Source organism: Gopherus flavomarginatus, chromosome 9 (genome assembly GCF_025201925.1).
Source record: "Gopherus flavomarginatus isolate rGopFla2 chromosome 9, rGopFla2.mat.asm, whole genome shotgun sequence".
Lineage (NCBI taxonomy): Eukaryota > Metazoa > Chordata > Testudines > Testudinidae > Gopherus > Gopherus flavomarginatus.
Window position 1 is genome coordinate 49,367,819 of NC_066625.1, and position 23,771 is coordinate 49,391,589.

The 23,771-nt window shown below is 45.0% G+C and overlaps 1 protein-coding gene across 3 annotated transcripts in view; it reads right to left on the reverse strand.

Annotated features, from left to right (window-relative positions):
• Positions 1 to 23,771, reverse strand: part of ARIH1 (ariadne RBR E3 ubiquitin protein ligase 1) — a 134,967-nt gene that overhangs the window by 12,726 nt on the left and 98,470 nt on the right. For 2 of the 3 annotated variants that reach the window (XM_050968270.1, XM_050968268.1), the window contains 4 exons: positions 21,240 to 21,282; positions 19,412 to 19,483; positions 2,075 to 2,205; positions 1,911 to 1,969 (listed from right to left, as the gene is read on the reverse strand). In XM_050968270.1, coding sequence (XP_050824227.1) covers positions 1,911 to 1,969; positions 2,075 to 2,205; positions 19,412 to 19,483; positions 21,240 to 21,282 — 305 coding nt within the window. The remainder of the gene's footprint in view (positions 1 to 1,910; positions 1,970 to 2,074; positions 2,206 to 19,411; positions 19,484 to 21,239; positions 21,283 to 23,771) is intronic. The other variant, XM_050968269.1, reaches the window with a different exon arrangement.

Below are 23,771 nucleotides of genomic sequence, written 5' to 3' on the forward strand. Positions count from 1 at the left end.
CTGCCCAGAGGTTTTGTTGTTTGCATGTGTGACCATAAGAAAATGAGGGGAGTGGAAATTTTGTTCAGTACTAAATATTAAACAGGCATCCACCCTGTCCCTACAGCATTAAAGACACACAAGAAAGGTAGGCTAGCCAGCCAGGGTTGGCCTTAAACAACTTACTATCCCTTCAAAGCTCATTTTATCCAATCCCTTAATGTATTTTTGCCAGGCAGCAAAAGGCACCCCTCTGACCACAGGGCCACCCCCCTGGCAGATTTCAAATCCCTGCTGCAAACCAAGCAGACATTAGAGCAGGTCAAAAAAACTGCCGAAGAAGTTTTGATAATGGGAAGAGTTACGCAACTATATCAAAGGAGTTATTACAGCTCATCTGTACTGATGACTTGTTACAGGTCATCTGGTATTACGTACCCTTTAAATGGCACTTGACAAGTAGGCATACATCTTTGTCACAAGACCTTAGTTAGCATGCATCTCCTTACAAAGCCAGTTATCTGTAGATGAAGCACAGGACTGCGTGCATGCTGGCACCCAAAAAACAAAATCTAAGGAAGAACATTTATTTATTTATTAAAAGGAGGCCCGCTGGTTCCTGTTGGATACCTCAAGATCTGTGCCCCCATTTCAACCATAGCTCCTTTGGGGCCACTACTGCCTCTAAGTGGAAAATAAAATTGTCCACTCAAAACCCCAACCAGACCAGAATGGTGATTAATCTCTTCTGTCTCAGCATCACTGCTAATCCCTGTCATTCCATGCTGTTAGACCCACAAAGTAAATCCACATCTTCAGTACAGTTGTTAGATGCTCGATAGACCACTGGGATGTCAAAATCATCTCCTTATGAACATTCAACAATTGTTTTCAGGAATTTAACAACAGGAAGTGATCCACTGTGGGGTCATTTCATTCCAGTATGTGTACAGTGCAGCACACAAGAGCCTGATCCTGACTGCAACCTCTGAGTCCAACCCACAAAGGAAATTAATATCCTAATTAGAACACTGATTTACACCCTTCCAAGTTAAGTGCTGCTTATAGGTTACTACAATGTGGTTGTAAGAAATAATACTTATGACCAAGACTGATTGTACAGCCAAAAAAATTTTAAATTACATTTTCAGATTAGCAGTTAGAGATGAAATATTAAATAGTTTCACAATACCGATATTTACATTATATCAAGGAAAAACCTGATCTCAGAGTATGGGAAAGAGGTGCAATATATTTAGTATGGAGAAATGCATCACTGATTAATAGTACAGGCATGAATCAAAAGCATCTTAATTTTCTTTTCACCAGCAGATTAGCTGAGGTACTAATGACATGCACAGGATAAATATGATGTGAAGATGATGGCTTGTAATATACTTCAGTACATGTTACAGCCATTTGTAGTAGAGGGTGTTTCAGAAAATAAGCAAGTTACCAGCTATATAGGAATACTTAGCCAAAGTGGGTGAAATGAATTGCTGCAATCTGCAGTATACAGGGTGCAATCCCTCCGTTTGAGAGAGTCCTCCTGATTGCATTATCCATATTCACACTACAATGTTTAACCCAGCTGCAATTCAGTAAGTCTGCCTTTCAAGAACATCTCAGTGAATGTGATGCCTGCAATCAACAAACCAGCAGGCAAAAACAGCACATAGTTTAAAATGTTCTGAGGACACTGTACATTGACCTTATCTCAAAAGGAAAATTTCATCGTTATGATCAAATTTAAATGTCTTTTGGACTTTGGCTCATTCAGTTCCTGGAGGTTAACGGTCAACCTTCATTCACTATTTGTGTATTTTAACAAGAAGTGACAATATACAGTATTTAAAGGTTTACAGAACTCAAAATAAATTTTTCCTCAAAACTGGAGGTTCTTTCAATCTCCACCAAGAGTTATGTACTCACCTCCTGTGCATCTCTTGCTGCCTTTGCATCATCCTCATTGTAGCGATTACAGTTGTACCTGAAAAAAGACAAAAGACCGAATTCATGGGCTGAAGTTAAAACATGTAGAATGTTGGCAATACAGCTGCCCTGTCCTTCCGCCAGTTTAAGGTACTAAACCTACCAGGCAGATCCATGTGGCTCCCAAGGGCCAAGACATACCCAGCAGAACTCTGCTTTACAGTTCTGGTTCCGACAGACCATGTGATTGCAGCCTCCATCTTTTTCTATGGTCACATGGCATTTTGGGCATTCCTGTGAACAGAATAGACACTGCTATTAATGTTAGAAGCAGGACATGTGCTCTAATCTTTCAGATCTTGCTAGAACACAACACAAATATGAACCTAATATAGCCAACTCAGTTTACAACAGAGCTGTAAAAAATTACACGCCCTCAGAAACGAAATAGGCAGGAGAAAAGTCAATATGATTCTCTTCTCTCCTGAATCAGGCCCCAAGAGACTTTCAAATACTGGAAGAGGCAGGACTATAAAAGCTTGAAGAATAACTCATATGGTTACATGATTAGTCCCTGTTAGCTGACTTGCCAATATTGCCCTGGTACTCCAGAGGAAAAAGGTAATTTTATGATCCTCAGTAAAATCAACAACTGCTCTACTGCTACCAGCACCTAATGGAGTGGCTCACAGAACAGGAGAGTATTTTGTAGTAAGACTAAATGTGCTCCATACATGTTGGGAGATTCACTTTTTTTTTTTTTTTTTAAACTTTGAAGACCAAGGCTGAGATAGGCCAAGATAGACTTATACTAGCAAGACTTTTTGGATTGGCTGAAAATTGTGAAGTATTTAAATATCTGGCTGTCAAGTACAGAAGCCAATCTGTGTTGATGTAAACTGCTAATTTTTAAAGTTGTCCCCAATATGTAAAGAGCTACTGTACTCAAATATTTCCTCTGTTTGGGCAGAACGTCTCAACATCCCAATTTAGGCAGCAGTTTGTTTTGCAGACAGTTCTTGTAATGAACACCAGAAGTTCTTTTGCAGCATCCTGCTTTATTCACAGCAAAACTTTTGGTCTATTCCAACACATACACTCAATATCAGAGCTTAAAATGCCCTGGAGGCTGTCCTGGATCAGTGACAATAACTGTTATCACATTTCATCTAAAAAAACATCTCAGACACACAAAAAAGTTCCTCCTTCTAAAGTTCAACCTCCCCACCCCATCAACTAAACAGGCCATTAGTTCACCGAATATGCCTACAAGAAACTAGAATGGAATTAAGGATTCTCATCTCACACACACTTTCCCAGTAGCGCTTTCCACATTCCTGTTGTACTCTCCTCTCCCCTCACGTGCCACCCCAATCAAGGCCTTGCATTACTGCAAGGGCCTAGGTGATAATCCCTCTGGAGCCTGCCAACAGTTTTCAGTTGGCTTTAGGTAAAAGGGTGCCAGGAATGCAGCACTACCTGTGGCAACCATTTCCAAAACAGATTTTCCTAAAGCCAGTGCCCCAGCCACGTGAACCATCCATGTCATTAGAAAGACACTGTTTCATCCTTCATTGTATTCATGGGCTACCTTCCCTCCTACATGGTATTGTCAGGAAATCAAACATATTTCTTTAGGGTAATTTAATGATTTCTACATTAGACACAAGATATTTGCTGACTTGCCTACTGTGTGGTAAACAGTTGAAGCAAGACCCAGAGAAAAAAAATTTCCAAGACCTCTCAAACCATATGCAAACTGCTATGTGGCTACAGCAGTAGAGAGTGTGTGTGGGGGTACAGTCAGCATTACCAGCTAAGGGGACATCTCTACACTTTATTTGCCAAATTGCAAAAATACCAAGAATATGATTTCTACTTCTTGCACTCTTGGGGCATACCTGTGCAGTAGAGAGATGCTCTACAATGGGCTAAAACAGATTTAAAATTGGTTTACAGGTATTATTCAGCAGTCACTTCATTTATTTCGGAACACAATTCAACACACTGTACAAAATCACTTTTACAATCTGAACTTCAGTTTTGCTCATTTACATTTGAGGATTGGAGTCTTGAGGCAGAAATAGGGTATTTCTAAATGTAACTCCTGGCTTGGGAACAGGGAAGAAATGTTATTTCTCTGTTTCAGAGCACCGTGCAACCAATCAAAACTTCCTTAAGCTCCCTGATCCCAGGTTAGCCATGTTGCATTAGAAACGAGTAGGTAACTATTCTCCTCAAGTCTTCAGAAGTATCAGGAAAACAATTTCCTAGGTGCTTGGCTGCCCCCTACCCTGTCATCACGGTACTATTTAAGCACCTCAGTCTTTAATGTATTCATCCTCACAACACCCTTGAGAGGTAAAGCAGCAATACCACCTCAGTTTTACAAATGGGGAACTGAGACACTGAGTGTCAAAGGCAAGTGCCCAAGGTCACGCAGGAAATCTGTGGCAAAGGAGGAAATGAATCCAGACTGCTCAAGACCCAGGCTAGTGCCATAACCACTGGACCTCTAAAATGTTAAGTTTAAACTTTCAGATGTTTGAATTATTCCTTTTCTATACACATCCCCTGCACAGAAGGAGCTCAAAGAAAAAGGTTCAGTCTATAAAGTAGATGGCTTTTCTTTTGCTTCAGTCTGCACTGTTCTTCATTCAGATTTTAAAGAGTGCCCACCCACTACTCTGACTCATATCCAGCTACTCTGAGCACATGTCCACATTTAAAATACAACTAAGGATCAGTATCCAAAACCAAGCCTCCTCTGCAAGTCACCGGCTAAAATTCAAGCCTTTCCCATCATCCACCTGTGACCCTTCTTCCAGGGGGAAAAAAAAAAAAAAAAAAAAAACCAGGAAGAGCAAGCGAACCTTGCAATGTGACCCAAAGGTCAAATTCTCACCAAAATGGTCGCCTCTTCTCTGCCCTCACAGTTGCACAGGGAGCACTTAGCTCAAGTGCCTCTGATCTCCACAGTATCACACCTAGAGAGAATTATCTCCACCAGACCCTAATGCAACTAAGGCTTTCTAGGTTAAAGACAATGAGTTAAGTTGCATCAGGAAGCTATTACAAAGCTAGTGCCCCAGGACCTGCACTCGTTTAATTTTTTATTTTTATTACCGTAGCTCCCTAGTGGTGGACCACGATATTCTGAAGAATCAGAGCAAGCTGTGCAACAGGGACAGAAGGACAGTGAAGAAATCTGGCAGCATGTGACCTCCAGAAGAAGAAAGAGGAATGTCCATGTACCAGTAATGCAGATACAGGTGAGCAACTATTTTCATGTTCTCTCCACAGGTACTAATGCAGAGAATGGACTAGATGACAATTGGAAGGCATGAGATGCACTGTCCTAAGGATGGGGGTTCCATGACCACCGCTCCCAAAAGAAGGAGGCACGTGGGGGTGGTCAGGAACTCCCTCCTCAGGGGAACTGAGTCATCTATCTGCCGTCCTGACTGGGAAAACCAAGAAGTGCGCTGCTTGCCAGGAGCTAGGATTCATGCTGTGACGGACAGACTGCTGAGACTCATCAAGCCCTCAAACCACTACCCGTTCCTGCTTCTCCACATGAGCACCAATGATACTGCCAAGAATGACCTTGAGCGGATCACTGCAGACTACATGGCTCTGGAAAGAAGGATAAAGGAGTTTGAAGCGCAAGTGGTATTCTCGTCCATCCTCCCTGTGCAAGGAAAATGAAAGGCTACGGAGGTGGTGTCAGAGAGGACTTTAGATTTGACCATGGATGGTATTCCAAGGAGTGCTAGGTAGAGACGGATTCCACTTAACAAAGAGAGGGAAGAGCATTTTCACAAGAAGGGTGACTAGCATAGTGAGGAGGGCTTTAAACTAGGTTCACTGGGGTAAGGAGACCAAAGCCCTGAGGTAAGTGGGGAAGCGGGATGCTGGGAGGAAGCACGAGCAGGAAAGCACATGAAGGGAGGACTCCTGCCCCATACTGAGAAAGCAGGATGTATCAGCAAGTTATCTTAAGTGCCTATACACAAATGCAACAAGCCTGGGAGATAAGCAGGGAGAACTGGAAGTCCTGGAATAGTCAAAGAATTATGATGTGATTAGAACAAGAGAGACCTGGTAGGATAAATCACATGACTGGAGTACTGTCATGGATGGATATAAACTGTTCAGGAAGGACAGTCAGGACAGAAAAGGTGGAGGAGTTGCACTGTATGTAAGAGAGCAGTATGACTGCTCAGAGCTCCTGTATGGAACTGCAGAAAACCCTGAGAGTCTCTGGATTAAGTTTAGAAGTGTGCGCAACAAGGATGATGTTGTGATGGGAGTCTGCTATAGACCACCAGACCAAAGGGACGAGGTGGACGAGATTTTCTTCTGGCAACTAACAGAAGTTACTAGATCACAGGCCCTGGTTCTCATGGGGGACTTCAATCACCCCAATATCTGCTGGGAGAGCAATACAGCAGGGCACAGACAATCCAGGAAGTTTTTGGAAAGTGTAGGGGACAATTTCCTGGTGAAAGTGCTGGAGGAACCAACTAGGGACAGAGCTCTTCTTGACCTGCTGCTCACAAACAGGAAAGAATTAGTAGGGGAACCAAAAGTGGATGGGAACTTGGGAGGCAGTGACCATGAGATGGTCGAGTTCAGGATCCTGACACAAGGAAGAAAGGAGAGCAGCAAAATATGGACCCTGGACTTCAGAAAAGCAGACCTGGACTCCTTCAGGGAACTGATAGGCAGGATCCCCTAGGAAAATAACATGAGGGAGAAAGGAGTCCAGGAGAGCTGGCTGTATTTTAAAGAATCCTTATTGAGGGCGCAGAAACAAACCATCCTGATGCGTAGAAAGAATAGTAAATATGTCAGGCAACCAGCTTGGCTTAACAGTGAAATCCTTGCTGATCTTAAACACAAAAAAGAAGCTTACAAGAAGTGGAAGATTGGACAAATGACCAGGGAGGAGTATAAAAATGTTGCTCAGGCATGCAGGAGTGAAATCAGGAGGGCCAACTCACACTTGGAGTTGCAGCTAGCAAGGGATGTTAAAAGTAACAAGAAGGGTTCCTTCAGGTATGTTAGCAACAAGAAGGTGGTCAAGGAAAGTGTGGGCCCCTTACTGAATGAGGGAGGCAACCTAGTGACAGAGGATGTGAAAAAAGCTAATGTACTCAATGCTTTTTTTGCCTCTGTCTTCACAAACAAGGTCAGCTCCCAGACTACTGCACTCGGCAGCACAGTATGGGGAGGATATGAACAGCTCTCTGTGGAGAAAGAAGTGGTTCAAGACTATTTAGAAAATCTGGACAAGCACAAGTCCATGAGGCCGGATACGCTACATCCGAGGGTGCTAAAAGAATTAGCAGATGTGATTGTAGAGCCATTGGCATTATCTTTGAAAACTCATGGCAATCAGGGGAGGTCCCAGATGACTGGAAAAAGGCTACTGTAGTGCCCATCTTTAAAAAAGGGAAGGAGAAGGATCTGGAGAACTACAGGCCAGTCAGCCTCACCTCAGTCCCTGGAAAAATCATGGAGCAAATCCTCAAGGAATCAATTCTGAAGCACTTAGAGGAGAGGAAAGTGATCAGGAACAGTCAGCATGGATTCACCAAGGGCAAGTCATGCTTGACTAACCTAACTGCCTTCTAGGATGAGGTAACTGGCTCTGTGGATGAGGGGAAAACAGTGAACGTGTTATTCCTCGACTTTAGCAAAGCTTTAGATACGGTCTCCCACAGTATTCTTGCCAGCAAGTTAAAGAAGTATGGGCTGGGTGAATGGACTATAAGGTGGATAGAAAGCTGGCTAGATTGTCAGGCTCCACAGGTAGTGATCAATGGCTCCATGTCTAGCTGGCAGTCAGTATCAAGCGGAGTGCCCCAAGGGTCGGTCCCGGGGCCAGTTTTGTTCAATATCTTCATTAATGTTCTGGAGGGCAGCGTAGTTTGCACCCGCAACAAGTTTGTAGAGGACACTAAACTGTGCGGAGTGGTAGATACGCTGGAGGGTAGGGATAGGATACAGAGGGACCTAGACAAATTAGAGGATTGGGCAAAAAGAAATCTGATGAGGTTCAACAAGGACAAGTGCAGAGTCCTGCACTTAGGATGGAAGAATCCCATGCACTGCTACAGACTAGGGACTGACTGGCTAGGCAGCAACTCTGCAGAAAAGGACCTAGGGATTACAGTGGACAAGAAGCTTGATATGAGTCAATAGTGTGCCCTTGTTGCCAAGGCTAATGGCATTTTGGGCTATATAAGTAGGGGCATTACCAGCAGATCGAGGGATGTGATCATTCCCCTCTATTCTGCATTGGTGAGGCCTCATCTGGGGTAGTGTGTCCAGTTTTGGGCTCCACACTACAAGAAGGATGTGGAAAAACTGGAAAGAGTCCAGCAGAAGGCAACAAAAATGATTAGGGGGCTGGAACACATGATTAGGAGGAAAGGCTGAGGAAACTGGGATTGTTTAGTCAGCAGAAGAGAAGAATGAGGGGAGATTTGATAGCTGCTTTCAACTACCTGAAAGGGGGTTCCAAAAAGGATGGATCTAGATTGTTCTCAGTAGTATCTGATGACAGAACAAGGAGCAATGGTCTCAAGTTGCAGTGGGGGAGGTTTAGGTTGGATATTAGGAAAAACTTTTTCACTAGGAGGGTGGTGAAGCACTGGAATGGGTTACCAAGGGAAGTGGTGGAATCTCCTTCCTTAGGGATTTTTAAGGTCAGGCTTGACAAAGCCCTGGGCTGGGATGATTTAGTTGGGGTTGGTCCTGCTTTGAGCAGGGGGATGGACTAGATGACCTCTTGAGGTCCCTTCCAACCCTGATATACTATTTTTCTATGATTCTCTCCAAGAAATACCCCTCAACTAACAGTCTGTGGCATTCTGCACCATCTTTAGGTGTGGCCCCACATGCAGTAATCCAATTATGACAATGGCCTAGATTGCTGAGAGAAGGTCACTGACTAAGATATCACTGCCTTTGTGTTAATTAAAAGGTGCTTTACCCACTGTTGGTACCTGGCCACCTGGAAATAGTTGGAGATCCAGGAGGACACCAAGTTTGCAAAACAGTAATAAGAGAACAGATTTCCTATAACAAAGGAAGCAAATATCAACCCTGCTATTTCTTCCAGCTGGTTCCCTATAGCTGGTTCCCCTATAGCACAACTCAACTCTTCCAGGTTGAATCACTGCCAACTTACCCTAATCAAAACCTTGATCCTAGCAGGATGCTGGACAAGCCAATCAAATGCACTAGCTAAGTCTAACAAAACAGAAATCGAGCCAAACCATTCATAAGAAATCTCAGTTCTTCACTATCTCCACATTCACATAAATAGGGTGCATGACAATATAGAACCTTGTGGGACCTCACGAGAGCAAACAGTGCAGCTGAACACAACACTCTAGGTCACATGAAAGTGAAGAAACTGAGCCAGCCGAGAGCAGCTGTATCCATGCCAGGGTCTCCAACTAAGTAGTAACACTTCATGGCCAATAGTTGAAAAGACAGCTGATAGACGCAGGAGAATCAGATGCTTTGCTTTCTTCCATCACCAGAAACCCAACCAGCCAAGGAAACCAGGGCTACATTCAAGCCCAGAACTAAATTGACCAGGATTAAGGAAAACTGAGTACTCTATGCACAAACAAAAATGCTTCACCACCTTCTAACCATTTTTGAGATGATCAGAGAGAAACTGGGTGGTAACTGGTGATACTAGAACCCCCTCTGGAAGTTGATAACTGCTACTGTAAGAGAAGCTGGAACTGTGTCACTGCATCCTTCCAATCCATCTTCAATAAGGGCCCCAGTATCTTCACTGGCTGAGCAGCAAAGGGATTTTGGTGCTCCTATAGCTCCTACAGCTTCTCTGTGAATAAAAATGGCCAAAATTCAGGTTTCTAACCAGAAATGGAACCATCCTATCCACAGAGAGCAAAGAAAATTTACATCACTAAGCAAAAGTGATCTAGAAGAATAAAGCTGAGAAGGGCACATGGGAGTCTCAGTATGAATTGTTATGCACAAGAACTTGGATAGCCTGCCAGGCTATCCACCAGCTGGTCATATTGCTGGGAAGTATCCACCCGTATGGGCTTCTTATTCCAGTTCTATGAGCCACAGAGATTCAGACAGGTCTCCATTCCAGGAGGGTATCCAACATTTTAGCTTACAATGGGGATTTTAATGTCATTTCTTTCTAATGAGATTTCATTCTCTCTCTCCTGTCATCTTCGTTTAAATGCAAGGGAGTCAGAAATGATTTACCACATGGATACCTTTCACACTTGCATGGAAAGACTCAAGACAACTAAGCCACAATTTCTGCATAATTTTGCTGAGACTTATGAACAACATATCTGTTTTTATTATGCTGCTAAATTAAAAAACATTTTATGTTACTGGTCCAACAATTAACCAAACATTGGTCCCAAGGTATGCTGCTCTGGAGTGGAAGTGGGTGTCTGGTGCAATTATGAAAAATTCCCTTTGAATATATATTTGGTTTCAGATGATTTTTTGTATTGTGTTCTTATGGGGGTGGTGGGAGAACAGAAAAAGAGGACAAGGAATTACAAATCAGTAGGGGTGGCAGTCCCTGTTTATGATCCATTTAGAACTGAAACAGGATGACAGTTCAGGAATGAGGTGCATCTGGGAACTGTGTGGTGCAACTTCCAGATCACTTGCTTGTTTAATATTATCCTTAACTAGTACCTCTGACTTCTTCAATTACAAGCATTAAAATTCACCTAAAAAGTATCTCAGGAGACTAAGCTCTTTGGGGCAGGGACCATCTTTTTCTCATGTGTTTGTGCAGTGTATGGCCAAATGTGGCCCTGGGCCCATGACTGGGAATCCTAAATTGCCACAATGCAAACAGGTACAAAGACCCTAACTATAACCACTGTGCTACCTGATTCATCACATCACTGAAATCTCTATACTCCTTCAAGGCCCAAGGAAGGTGAAATAAACAGCAAGATCAGCATGTCTATGAACGAGTTCCCCAATTAGAAGAAATGCTGAACAGTAGCAGAAAAACCAATAGCAGTAACTATTCAAGTCACTAAAAATGCATAGGAGAGATCATTTATGGATTAAGAAGCAGAGGGGAAGGGGAAAGGGGGAGAGGACTAAGGGAAGGAAGATTTGAACATAAAGAACTATGGCCAAGCAATAACATTTGGTCAGGAAATCAGATCAGTGGATTATTCCAGCTAGATTATCTACCCTGCTGTGATGCACGAAGTAACCCTAAGTGAGTGTATTATAAGACAGTTCCTTTTCCTGGTGTTCTTCAAGATGTGTTGCTCATGTCTATTCCACAACAGGTGTGCGTGCTCGCCACGTGAACCAGTGATGGGAGTTTTTCCCCTAGCAGTACCAGTAGGGGAATGCCTTAGCAACCCATGGAGTGGCGCCTCCATGGCGCAGTACAAGGAGTGCTGCGAGCTCCCCCCACCCTCAGTTTCTTCTTGCCAGACAACTCCAACAGAGGGGAAGAAGAGTGGGATGTGGAATAGACATGAGCAACACATCTCGAAGAACACCAGTTATGGAAACAGTAACTGTCTTTTCTTCGAGTGATTGCTCACGTGTATTCCACAATAGGTGATTCCAAGCTATATCTGTTGGAGGTGGGTAGGAGTTCGTCATGGAATCAGAGAATATTAGGGATGGAAGGGACCTCATCTAATCCAACTTCCTGCTCAAAGCAGGACCAATCTCCAGACAGATTTTTACCTCAGTTCCCTAAATGGCCCCCTCAAGGACTGAACTCACAACCTTGGGTTTAGCAGGCCAATGCTCAAACCACTGAGCTATCCCTCCACCCTCGTCTGGGAGACGATCGCATAGTGTGAGGTGAACGTGTGATCTGTGAACTGAAGACCACATGGAAGCCCTACAAATGTCCTGAATGGGGATGTGGGCCAAAAAGGCAGCCGACGAGGCCTGCGCCTGAGTTGAGTGTGCCTTCACAATTGGTGGCACAGGGATTCCCGCCAGGACATAACAACAGGTATGGATGCACAAGTTGGAGAACCGCCGAGTGGAGAGACAGCCAACCTTTCACGTGCTCGGCCGAGGCAAACAAACAGTTGTGTGGACTTTCTGAATGGCTTAGTCCGCTCCAGGTAGAAAGCCAGCGTGTGGAGGTCGCGCTCCTCACTAGATGCATGGAGCTTGGGGCAGAGGAGAGGCAGAAAGATGTCCTGACCCATGTAATAGGCAGAGACCATCTTTGGGAGGAACGAGGGATGTGGGCGGAGCTGAACCTTATCCTTAAGAAGCACCGTGTATGGGGACTCAGAGGTCAGGGCCCTGAGCTCCGAGACCCGCCTAGCCGATGTGATCGCAACCAGGAAGGCCACCTTCCACGAGAGGTGTGACCAGGAGCACATGGCTAGTGGCTCAAATGGGGGCCTCGTAAGACGGGCCAACACCAAGCTTAGGTCCCACTGCAGGACTGGGGGCCTAACATGCGGGAAGAGACGATCCAAACCCTTAAGGAATCAGCCAGTCATAGCATGGGAGAATACAGTGTGGCCCTACACCGGCGGATGGAAGGCCAATATGGCCATCCGGTGCACCTTGACTAACGAGGGCGCCAGGCCGTGGGCTCTACGGTGAAGGAGGTAATCCAGGATAAGATGGATTGGGACTGCCCCCAGGGAAATGCCCCACTTGTCCACACATCTGGAAAACCAAGACCACTTTGCCAAGTAGGCTCGGCGTGTGGAGGGCCTCCTGCTTTCTAGGAGGACACGCTGAACCCTTTCAGAGCGTGTCTTTTCCTCCCTATTGAGCAGCCACACCCTGAGGTGGAGTGCTGCTAGGTTGGGGTGGAGGCGGCAGCCCTGGTCTGGGAGAGCAGGTCCAGGTGGGATGGCAATGGCCATGGCAGGGTGACTGCCAGGCCCATGCAGGTCCCCTACCAATGCTGTGTGGACCATGCCGGGGCAAATCAGAAGGACCTGGACCTTGTCCGTCTTTAACTTTTCCAGGACCTTGCCGATAAGCAGGAATGGGAGCAAGGCGCAGAGAAACTGGCCTGACCAGGACAGGAGGAAGACATCAGAGATAGAGCCCCCCCTAGCCCCGAGCAGAACCGGGGACAGCAACGGTTCTGCCAACTCATGAACAGGTCCATCTGGGGAGTCTCCCACACTTGGAAAAGCCTGTGCACCACCTCTGGGTGGAGAGACCACTCGTGCTGAGAGGAGATGTCCCTCTCAAGCGATCTGCCCACGCGATCTGGGCGCCCGGCGGACGGAAGGCCTGTAGGGAGATGTCATGGGCTATACACAGCCTGAGGGCTTCACGGCAGAGGATCAGGCCTTGCCTTGCCTGTTGATGTAGGACATAGAGGCTGTGTTGTCTTATGAAAGAAGACTGAAAGAGCTTGGCTTGTTTAGCCTAACCAAAAGAAGGCTCAGGGGAGATATGATTGCTCTTTATAAATATATCAGAGGGATAAATATCAGGGAGGGAGAGAAATTATTTAAGCTTAGTACCAATGTGGACACAAGAACAAATGGATATAAACTGGACACTAGGAAGTTTAGACTTGAAATTAGACGAAGGTTTCTAACCATTAGAGGAATGAAGTTCTGGAACAGCCTTCCAAGAGGAGTCGTGGGGGCAAAAGACATATCTGGCTTCAAGACTAAGCTTGATAAGTTTATGAGGGGGATAGTATGATGGGATAGCCTAATTTTGGCAATTAATTCATCTTTGATTATTAGTAGGTAAATATGCCCGATGGGATGTTAGATGGGATGGGATCTGAGTTACTACAGAAAATTCTTTCCTGGGTGCTGGCTGGTGAGTCTTGCCCACATGCTCAGTGTTTAACTGATCGCCATATTTGGGGTTGGAAAGGAATTTTCCTCCAGGGCAGATTGGCAGAGGCCCTGGAGGTTTTTCGCCTTCCTCTGCAGCGTGGGGCACAGGTCACTTGCTGGCGGATTCTCTGCACCTTGAGGTCTTTAAACCACGATTTAAGGACTTCAATAACTCAGACATAGGCTAGAGGTTAATTACAGGAGTGGGTGGGTGAGATTCTGTGGCCTGCATTGTGCAGGAGGTCAGACTAGATGATCATAATGGTCTCTTCTGACCTTAAAAAGTCTATGAGTCCATGAGGGCCCTGACCACCCAGCCCTCCAGGTGCGAGCAGAAGGTCATGCACGCCAGCCATACTGCCCTGAGCTCCTTGACGTTTATGTGTTCAATCAGATCCCGAGCTGACCACAGACCTTGGGTCTGAACATTCCCCACATGGGCCCCCAACCCATCAGACCTGGGATGGACACCAGCTCCAGCAACAGAGCCCTGCCCCTGAACAGACCCCTTAGAGCATGTTTCTCGGGGAGGACCACCACAGTTGGGAGGTGATCACTGGTTCGGGTACCATGAGGACTTTGTCCATCCCGTTTCTGGCCTGGGAGAACTCGGAGGCCAACCAGAGCTGGAGCAGCCTCATCCTGAGTCTGGCGTGATGGACCTCATTCGTGCATGCCGACATATGACCAATGAGCTGGAGGCACACTCTGGCTGTTGTCACCGGAAACCTTGTGACCGTGTTGATAAGCCCCTTCAGGGTCTCGTACCTGTCCGGTGGGAGGGAGGCTCTGGCCAATGAAGCATCCAGGACTGCCCTGATAAACTCTATGCGTTGAACCAGGACTAACGTGGACTTGGCGTTTACCAACAGGCCCAAAGTGGTGCACATGGACAGGAGCTGCCCTTAACCAACTAGTCGTCCAGATAGGGGAAGATCTGGACCCCCCGGAGCCTTAGGTGGGCGACATACATTTTGTGAATACCCTGGGGGCAGTGGACAGGCCAAACGGAAGGACCGTGAAATGGAGGAAGTGTCTGTACCCCTCAAATATATGAATGTAGAAGTACACGTCCTGCAGATCGAGGGTGGCATACAAGTCCATGGGATCCAGGGAGGGGATGATAGAGGCCAGGGACACCATGCAGAACTTGAGCTTCACCACATACTGGTTTAGGCGGCACAGGTCTAAGATGGTCCTGAGCCCCTCTTTGGCCTTCGGAATAAGGAAATAGCAGGAGTACTACCCATTGCCTTTGAATTCCCTGGGTACCTCTTCCACCACTCCTAGGTCCAGGAGCCACCCCACCTCCTGCTCAAGCAGGGCCTCGTGCAAGAGGTCCCCAGGAGGGACAGGGGGAGGGGGTAGTTAGGCTGTGAGGAAGTAAACTGGAGGGCGTAGCCCCAGGAGATGGTGTTGAGGACCCATCAGTCCAAGGTCAGCCATGACCATTCCGGGAGGAAAGCACACAACCGATTGGAGCAGGGAAGCTTTATTGGGGGTGAATCCCTTATGAGAACTGGCAGGACGTCCCCGGGTGTCCCGTCAAACCCGTCTTTTCCCCGCCTCCTTGCCCTTGGAAGACCCAGGCTGGGGGGGCAGGGCGAGACTGCCTCTGCAGGTGCCTCTTATAGTCCCGTGACTTCTTATAAGCAGTCTCATATTTTGGGTGGGTGGCCTGAGTGGGAGGCTGTGGCAGCTTGAACTTAGGTTTAGCCAGAGCCGGAACACAGAGACCCAGAGTTTGGAGGGTCGTGCGGGAGTCTTTCAGGCCATGCAGCATTGTATCCATTTGTTCTGCAGAAGTTGTCTTCATGCCCAAAACCATGTCTAAAAGGTTAGATGAACATATCCTCAGATACTATAAGGTTGGAATCTGATAGAAATTGAAAACAGAGCAAGGAATACAAAAAGCCTCTTCAATTTCCTGGCTTCCCCAAAAAAGGAGAGAGAGAATTTAAGGCCTTAATGACTTGAAGTTGCACTGGTTTAATTGGTGTAATTTTAAACTGATTTAGGGAAAGCTTCACTGGTTTAACATGTAGACAAGGCTAAGTGGTACTTTCAGCCATCTGTTAGGTGATCTGACAAAGCTCCAATGTGCCAAAGAATAAAGTTTTGCTAACTCCTGCTAGAAGCCTCCAGGCCAACTCCAACATTAAACATAATTTAACAACAATTTTCACTTTAAATCCAATCAATTAAATCATAGAGAAGAATGCACAGTAATTCCCGAATGCAAACCACATTTAAGCTAGGTTTCATTTGTGGTCTCTCACAGAGCAGTTGTTTGGTTTCCCCTTACCATTACTTTCCTTAAAGCCTCATGGTACTCCTTTGTTATAAGACAAGCTTGAACAAAATGTATTCCATGTTATCCTAGTGTATTTGCAACAAGACCACCATGAATTTGAATATACAGAACACAGACCAGGTATCTTCCCAAATTACGCCTTGGTCTTGGTAAAATTTGGGGAGTTTTCCCGCACAGAGAGGAGGCCATAAAGAATGAATACTGCCATACGTTTCTGCGCCAATGAGGCCATCTCTTATAAGGACAGCAATTTTTTGGAGGCTAAAAGCAGCAGCAATATCTTTGGCCGAAAATAAAGCAATGTAAATGAAACTCAACATTAAAGCTAGATTTTTCATAAGACATTGATGAAGAGAGACTATTTCACCCAAGAGGGAGTTTCAAAATTGGATTATTTCAGTTCCTTTCAAGGCCCTTTGCTTTAAGAAGTACCTCAGTTTATAAATTGCAGAATTATTCTGGGCCTAAAAGCCCTTTGGAATCATTATGTATAGCTGTTTCTTTCTCTTGTGCTTGAGCAGGAAAGGATTTTTTAGAATACAAATATTTAGTTCCTTTTTGACTGGTGGTAAACATTTGCCACAGTCAGATGTGCGCTCAGGTTTCTTTGGGAATTTGGACTGCAGCCAGTGGGCAACTCAGCCTGGGGGGTGGGGGTGGGGGGGGGAAGGAATGAGGAAGGGAGAGTGGGGAAGGTTGCTGGCAAGCCTGCAGACCTGCCAGAATGTTGTGCTGCTCTGGTTCTCCTGAGGCATACCAATAATCACCAGACAAGGCTCAACCTGAGTGTGTTCCGGTCATCATTGCTAGTACTTAATCATTAGAGTAAAATTACAATCGTCCATGTCTTCACTGCCCACTAGCAGGCAGAGAGTTCATTAGTGGGGGTAGATAACATTTCATGCCAGCTTTCCTCAATTCAATCCAGTCACTTCTATGAGAATAATAATTGTGACATTGTCCTGTAGTTAAACCAATTGCTACACATACCATAAGACTCCATGGCAGTGGGTCTGCTCAGATGTCTGATGTAATTACCATACACTGGTTTTTGTTGCTACTGCACAGTCTTGGCTATCAAAGTATTTTCTTGCTCTAGATGTGTCTTGTACACTTATATTATAAAGAGTAACTTAAAAAATCAGGGATGTTCTAGGACACATCTCTACTGTTGCTAGCTCAGAACTTCAGGAGCTGACAGATTAGCAGGGTTCATACTAGCATGGCGAGCCCCCAACTTCCTTTTCCCTCACCCTCTACGGATGTTTGTTCCTAAAGAGGCTTCCTGCCCCTCCAGGTAGATCCTGGATCTTGACACACCACTGTGCTCCAGCTCTCAGCACCACTACTAGGTATGGCTCCCATGCAACAGATTTCAGATCCGGGTAAAGTTAAAATTCCCATTTTAAACATTTTTAAGCGCGCTAAGGAAGATCACCTCCATCTTTCAAGATTAGAAGAGAGACAAAGTATTTACAAAAGCACTTCATGGTACTACCAATCCTTAACGCTACTTTAAATTAACAGTACTGAGTAGCAAAGTCTATTGTGTCTGACCAGACATCCTGATATCAGGGGCTTTGTATTACATAGGCAACTATATTCCCCACCTCCCAGAAAAGGTATCCCAATTTTTCACACTTGCTATCTGGTCATCCTAAGTGTGCATCTAAGTCTACTATGCTTGCATCCCCCTAATTTTTCAGATTCAGGTTAAGCAAAAAATCCTAGAGGAAAACAATATATATTTTTGATGATTCTATCAAAGCTACGGAACCAATTTCCTTCAAGCTTGGCTTTAGTGAGCTCTAAGGAGCAAGCAAAGTTTGAACAAAGTGGTGTCTGCTGTTGTAAGTATGTTTCAGAACAGTAGTTCGCAAGCAGGGTTACATGTACCCATGGGGGTACACAGAGGTCTTCCAGGGGTACATCAACTCATCTAGACAGTTTTACAACAGGTTACATAAAAAGCACTAATGAAGTCAGTACAAACTAAAATTTTATACAGACAGTAACTTGTTTTATACTGCTCTAGATACTATACACTGAAATGTATGTACAATATTTATATTCCAATTGATTTACTTTATAATTATATGGTAAAAATGAGGAAGGAAACAATTTGTCAATCGTGTGCTGTGACACTTCTGTATTTATGTCTGATTTTGTAAGCAAGTAGTTTTTAAGTGAGATGAAACTTGGGGTACACAAATTAGATCCTGAAAGGGGTGCAGTAGCCTGGAAAGGCTGAAAACCATTGCTTCAGAACGCATTAGGAAATCATTGTATTTTCCACAGAAGCTTAAAAAAAAAAAGTGTGTTACTGAGAAATTCCCAGAAGTTTGCCTAGAAGCAGAGCACAAGCATAGCAAGTTTCAGAATTTGAGAAAGACAGAAAATGAACAGAGTCTTGCAATGGAAGCAGCACTTCAACCAAACATCTCAGTACAGTGGGTAGTTCTGATCCCACTAAATGTATCTGATCCAACTTAAACAGAAAATAAGCAATGCACGCCCCCGACCAGGAGCAGCTGTCTACAGCAAACAATGCTGTTACCAGATTACACTGCAAAACTAATAAGAAAACAGAGCGGCCATTTCCTAATCCCTTGCCATTCCCAGCAAAATCTCTCACACACGCAGCCTCTTGTCTTCACAGGCAAAGGCCCAGGTTTGCTCCTGAACTACATTCCCCACATGATAGTTACATATTTTGCCTCCTTGCTACCATGCCAACCCTTGTTTTTATTTCTCACAAAGCACACAAAAACATACCGCTGAAGTTTTATGTAAAGATGGGCTGGCTGGAACCAATATATTTGCATAATAAAATATTAACAGCTGGTTTGCCAGTCTCCATCTGGAATCCTGCCCAACAGAAATAAACAACCCCTGAAAAGCCAAACCAAAGGGATTTTTAAAGGCAGATGTAAATTAACCCAGCCTAACCAAGCCACGGGGGGCATAAACATCTCCCACACTTACAACAGAACGAAGCACAAATTTGCTGAAGGACAATCAGTGCTGGACAGAAGCCCTAAAAGCAATAGCTTCATCATGCTTTGGATTTCCAATTAACTCTTTAGTACAAAAGCAAATAACCAAATGCCAGTCCCTCGGCTATAATATGAAGAATCTTATCCATCCATTAGCAGATGCACTTCTGCTTGCACCTAGGATGATCATTTTATCTTACTGGTGTCATCAGCGTTTGACGCTGACAACAACACTGTGCTGGGGTGGAGCATACTCCTAATGCCAAAGGTTTAAGCTGCTGTTCTGGCTTCCATCAGCGCTTCTGTGTAGTATGTTTATGAAGGAAATTGAAACCAACCTTTGTGTTTGCTGCAATCCAATTGGAAGTTTCACTGTCATCATCACACTTCTTAATCCACTTCTTTAACCACTGTTCAGAAAGTGAAAAAATAGAATCCATAGACTTTATACAGTTTAAATCTTTCTAGCACAGACATTACAATAAGCTAACACTAAGCATTTAACATAAAAGGAGAGGGGCAAAGGTACACCTGAATGACACTGTTTGCCAAGCAGGGTGGAGTGAGTGAGCTTTAACTTGACAATTCCTTTTGTGGCAGAAAATTTGTCTGCCAGAATCACTAGATAAACCCTAGAAAAGAGTATTATAGGACCACAGATATACCAGAATGCCATCTTCTAGGGACTGTCTTACTCGTGAGTCCAGAAGAACAACAAGTTTTTGGAAGGTAAGCCCTGGAAGTAACTTGCTTCTGTGCAGGCTCTGCCCCAAATACCAACATGGCCCAGTTAGTAGAAGCACACAGACTAAACTAACAAATCTCAGTTTCCCTTTGCTAGTCTACCAGCTAAGAAAAGCAAGGAAAGAGTACTAATGCTATTTTTTCCCTCCTTCACATTAGCTGTGATATTCTGGCAGGCTGTACAACAGGGTTGCTTTTCTTCTCTAATGATAATGTGTATTACCCCAATTTGCTATGTTGGGTCTCTGGGGATCTTCATGCGCTACATTCCATTGACTAGCAGCGTTCAAACATTTCTCTGCATAAACTCAAAGATGCAAAGCCTCCACAGGATAAGATTCCTACAATGTCCTAGCTAGTTTTATGTCATGAGAGAATTACATATTATTCCCTCCTGTAAATTGTTTTTTGTATTAAAGCTGCTGCAAGTGTTGCATTTCAGATGCACATTGGGGCTACTTGAAAAGCCTACACAACCTTTACTTTCATCTACTTCCCTACATTTCTAGAGGAACAGTGCTAAGTCAATGATTTAAATCACTGAAGAAGAAAATGGGATTTCTTATACCTTGTAGATCAGGAACTGATTGAACCTCTCATGGAAATGCTGATAAACTGAGCTACAACCCCCTGCCCTCCTTTACTGCCCCAATGGTAGCTAACTGCGCTCATTCTTCCACTTCAGAACTTAGGTTGAATTGTCTTTAGGACATGGAACAAGTCTTCCTGTGTGTTTGCACAGCGCCTAACTCAAGGGGGTCCCACAAAATCTTTATTATGGCCTCTGGGTGCTACTGTATTAAAATAATAATCTTTTCCACAGATCTTGCTGAAATCAGGACCACTGAGATTAAATATTAAAACCAAAAGCAATCTATGAGGTTACTAAGGTATTAAAGCACTCACAGGAGTGTTGTGAGAATAGGAATACTCCTTGTAGAGTGAAGCGTTTATTCCTGAGGTCACCCATCTCTACTGATGTAACATTATCCCACAACAACTGAATCTAAAACACTCTTTTCACAAAGGCAACGCCGAGCTGTGACCCGAAAGACCACTAACAGACTTCAGGTGCTGCTTGTCACTTCCTTCACATAAAGAGGCAGAAGCCTACAGTGCTCCTTGGTGTGAGAATAGGCGTAGTCAGACTTCTCATCTCCAGTCAGGCCAATGGGGCCAAACGTGGGTGAACAAATTCTGCATGTGCACGAGGCTTGCAGTTTGAAGGCAACACCCTGCTTACACCCGCCCAAACTAAGCTCATGGGTGAGAGTGGTTATTGTAAGGCAGCTATGGGCTCGTACCTAGACACTAAACACCCACAGTACCATGCTACTTTGCCGGGGGTCCTACAAGCAGTTTAACTTTAGCCCTTTAATTCTGCAAAGCTGTGGGTTCAGCGAAGAAGCTGGACATGCTCACCTTACACTTAACAGGATCATGCCAATTTTCACCGCAGTTAAAGCTGTACGTGAAAAAGAGAATTAATTCACAGAAGTTTAGCTATCACACTATGCTTATAATTAAATCATAACTCCATTAAACTTACTTTTACAGTAGTTTTTGTCTCTTGGATTACTCCACTGAAAGGATCTGGGCACCAGATCTTGCTGAAGGCAATTACTGTAAGTGTATTTCAGTTAAACTAAAACAAGGAGGAGTCCAGTGGCACCTCAGGCCTGGTCTACACTACGCGTTTATACCGATTTTAGCAGAGTTAAACTGATTTAATGCTGCACCCATCCACACAAGAAGCCCTTTATATTGATATAAAGGGCTCTTTAAACCAGTTTCTGTACTCCTCCCCAACGAGAGGAGTAGCGCTGAAATCGGTATTACCATATCAGATTAGGGTTAGTGTGGCCGCAAACAGACGGTATTGGCCTCCGGGCGGTATCCCACAGTGCACCACTGTGACCGCTCTGGAAAGCAATCTGAACTCGGATGCACTGGCCAGGTAGACAGAAAAAGCCCTGCAAACTTTTGAATTGCATTTCCTGTTTGCCCAGCGTGGAGCTCTGATCAGCACGGGTGGCGATGCAGTCCCAAATCCAAAAAGAGCTCCAGCATGGATCGTACGGGAGATACTGGATCAGATCGCTGTATAGGAAGACAAATCTGTTCTATCAGAGCTCCGTTACAGAAGACGAAATGCCAAAGCATTTGAAAAAAATCTCCAGGCCATGATACAGAGTCCACAGCACAGCACAGTGCTGTGTGACAAGTGTAAAGGAAAGCCAAAGAATCAAATGGACGCTCATGGAGGAAGGGAGGGGGGGGACTGAGGACTCCAGCTATCCCACAGTCCTCGCAGTCTCCGAAAAGCATTTGCATTCTTGGCTGAGCTCCCAATGCCTGTAGGGTCAAACACATTGTCCGGGATGGTTCAGGGTATATCTCGTCAATTTACAACCCCACCCCCGTGAAAGAAAAGGGAAAAAATCGTTTATTGACTTTTTTCAATGTCACTGTATGTCTACTGCATGCTGTTGGTAGACAAGGTGCTGGGGCAATGAACAGCAGCATCCTCTTCCCTCCCTTCCCCGGTGGCAGACGGTACAGTGCAGTAGGCCTGGTAGCCGTCCTCATCATCAGCCCGTGAGAGCTCCTGGCTGGCCTCAGGTGAGGTCGGCCAGGGGCGCCTGGGTAAAATAGGAATGACTCCCGGTTATTCCCGGCAGATGGTACAGAACGGCTGGTAACCGTCCTCATCATAGCAACTGGGGCCTGAACTCCATCAGCCCCCCCGCCCCCTTTCATGTCTAAAGAAAAGATTCTGTACTGCCTGGACTATCATAGCAGCAGGAGGCTGCCTCCCCCTCATTTTATCTCACTAAAAAGTCAGTGTTTCTTATTTCTGCATTCTTTATTACTTCATACACAAATGGGGGACCCTGCAACGGTAGCCCAGAAGGGTTGGGGGAAGAGAGAAGCAACGGGTGGGGTTGTTGCAAGGACACCCCCTAGAATGGCATGCAGCTCATCATTTCTGTGGGATCTGACACAGAGCGACTGTGCTCTCTGGTTCTCTGATACACTGATTCTCTAGTACACTTGCCCCATATTCTTGGCAGGACTGACTATTTTTAGATACGCCATAAAAGAGGGAATGGCCTGGGGGGTCATTCCCATTTTTGTCTTTGCGCCCCCGGCCGACTTCAGCAAAGATCAGCCAGGAGCACCCATGACATCAGCAGACGGTACAGAACGAGTGATAACCATCATCTCATCGCCAATTTAGAATGGCACAGCGGACGGTACAGAACGACTGGTAACCGTCTCTGCTATCTTGCAAAGGCAAATGAATGCTGCTGTGTAGCGCTGCAGTATCGCCTCTGTCAGCAGCATCCAGTACACATACGGTGACAGTGACAAAAGGCAAAATGGGCTCCATGGTTGCCATGCTATGGCATCTGCCAGGGCAATCCAGGGAAAAAGGGCGTGAAATGATTGTCTGCTGTTGCTTTCATGGAGGAAGGAATGAGTGACGACATTTAACCAGAATCACCCACGACACTGTTTTTGCACCATCATGCATTGGGATCTCAACCCAGAATTCCAATGGGCGGGGGCGACTGCGGGAACTATGGGATAGCTACTCACAGTGCAACGCTCCATAAATCGATGCTAGCCTCGGTACATGGACGCACACCATCGAATTATTGTGCTTTGTGTGGCTGTGTGTACTCAATTTTATACAATCTGTTTTACAAAACTGGTTTATGTAAAATCGGAATAATCCTGTAGTGTAGACGTACCCTTAAAGTCTAGCAGATTTATTTGGGCATAAGCTTTCGTGGGTTAAAAAAACCCCACTTCTTCAGATGCATGGACTCCATGCATCTGAAGAAGTGGGGGTTTTTTACCCATGAAAGCTTATCCCCAAATAAATCTGTTAGACTTTAAGGTGCCACCGGACTCCTTGTTGTTACTCTGGATACAGACTAACCCGGC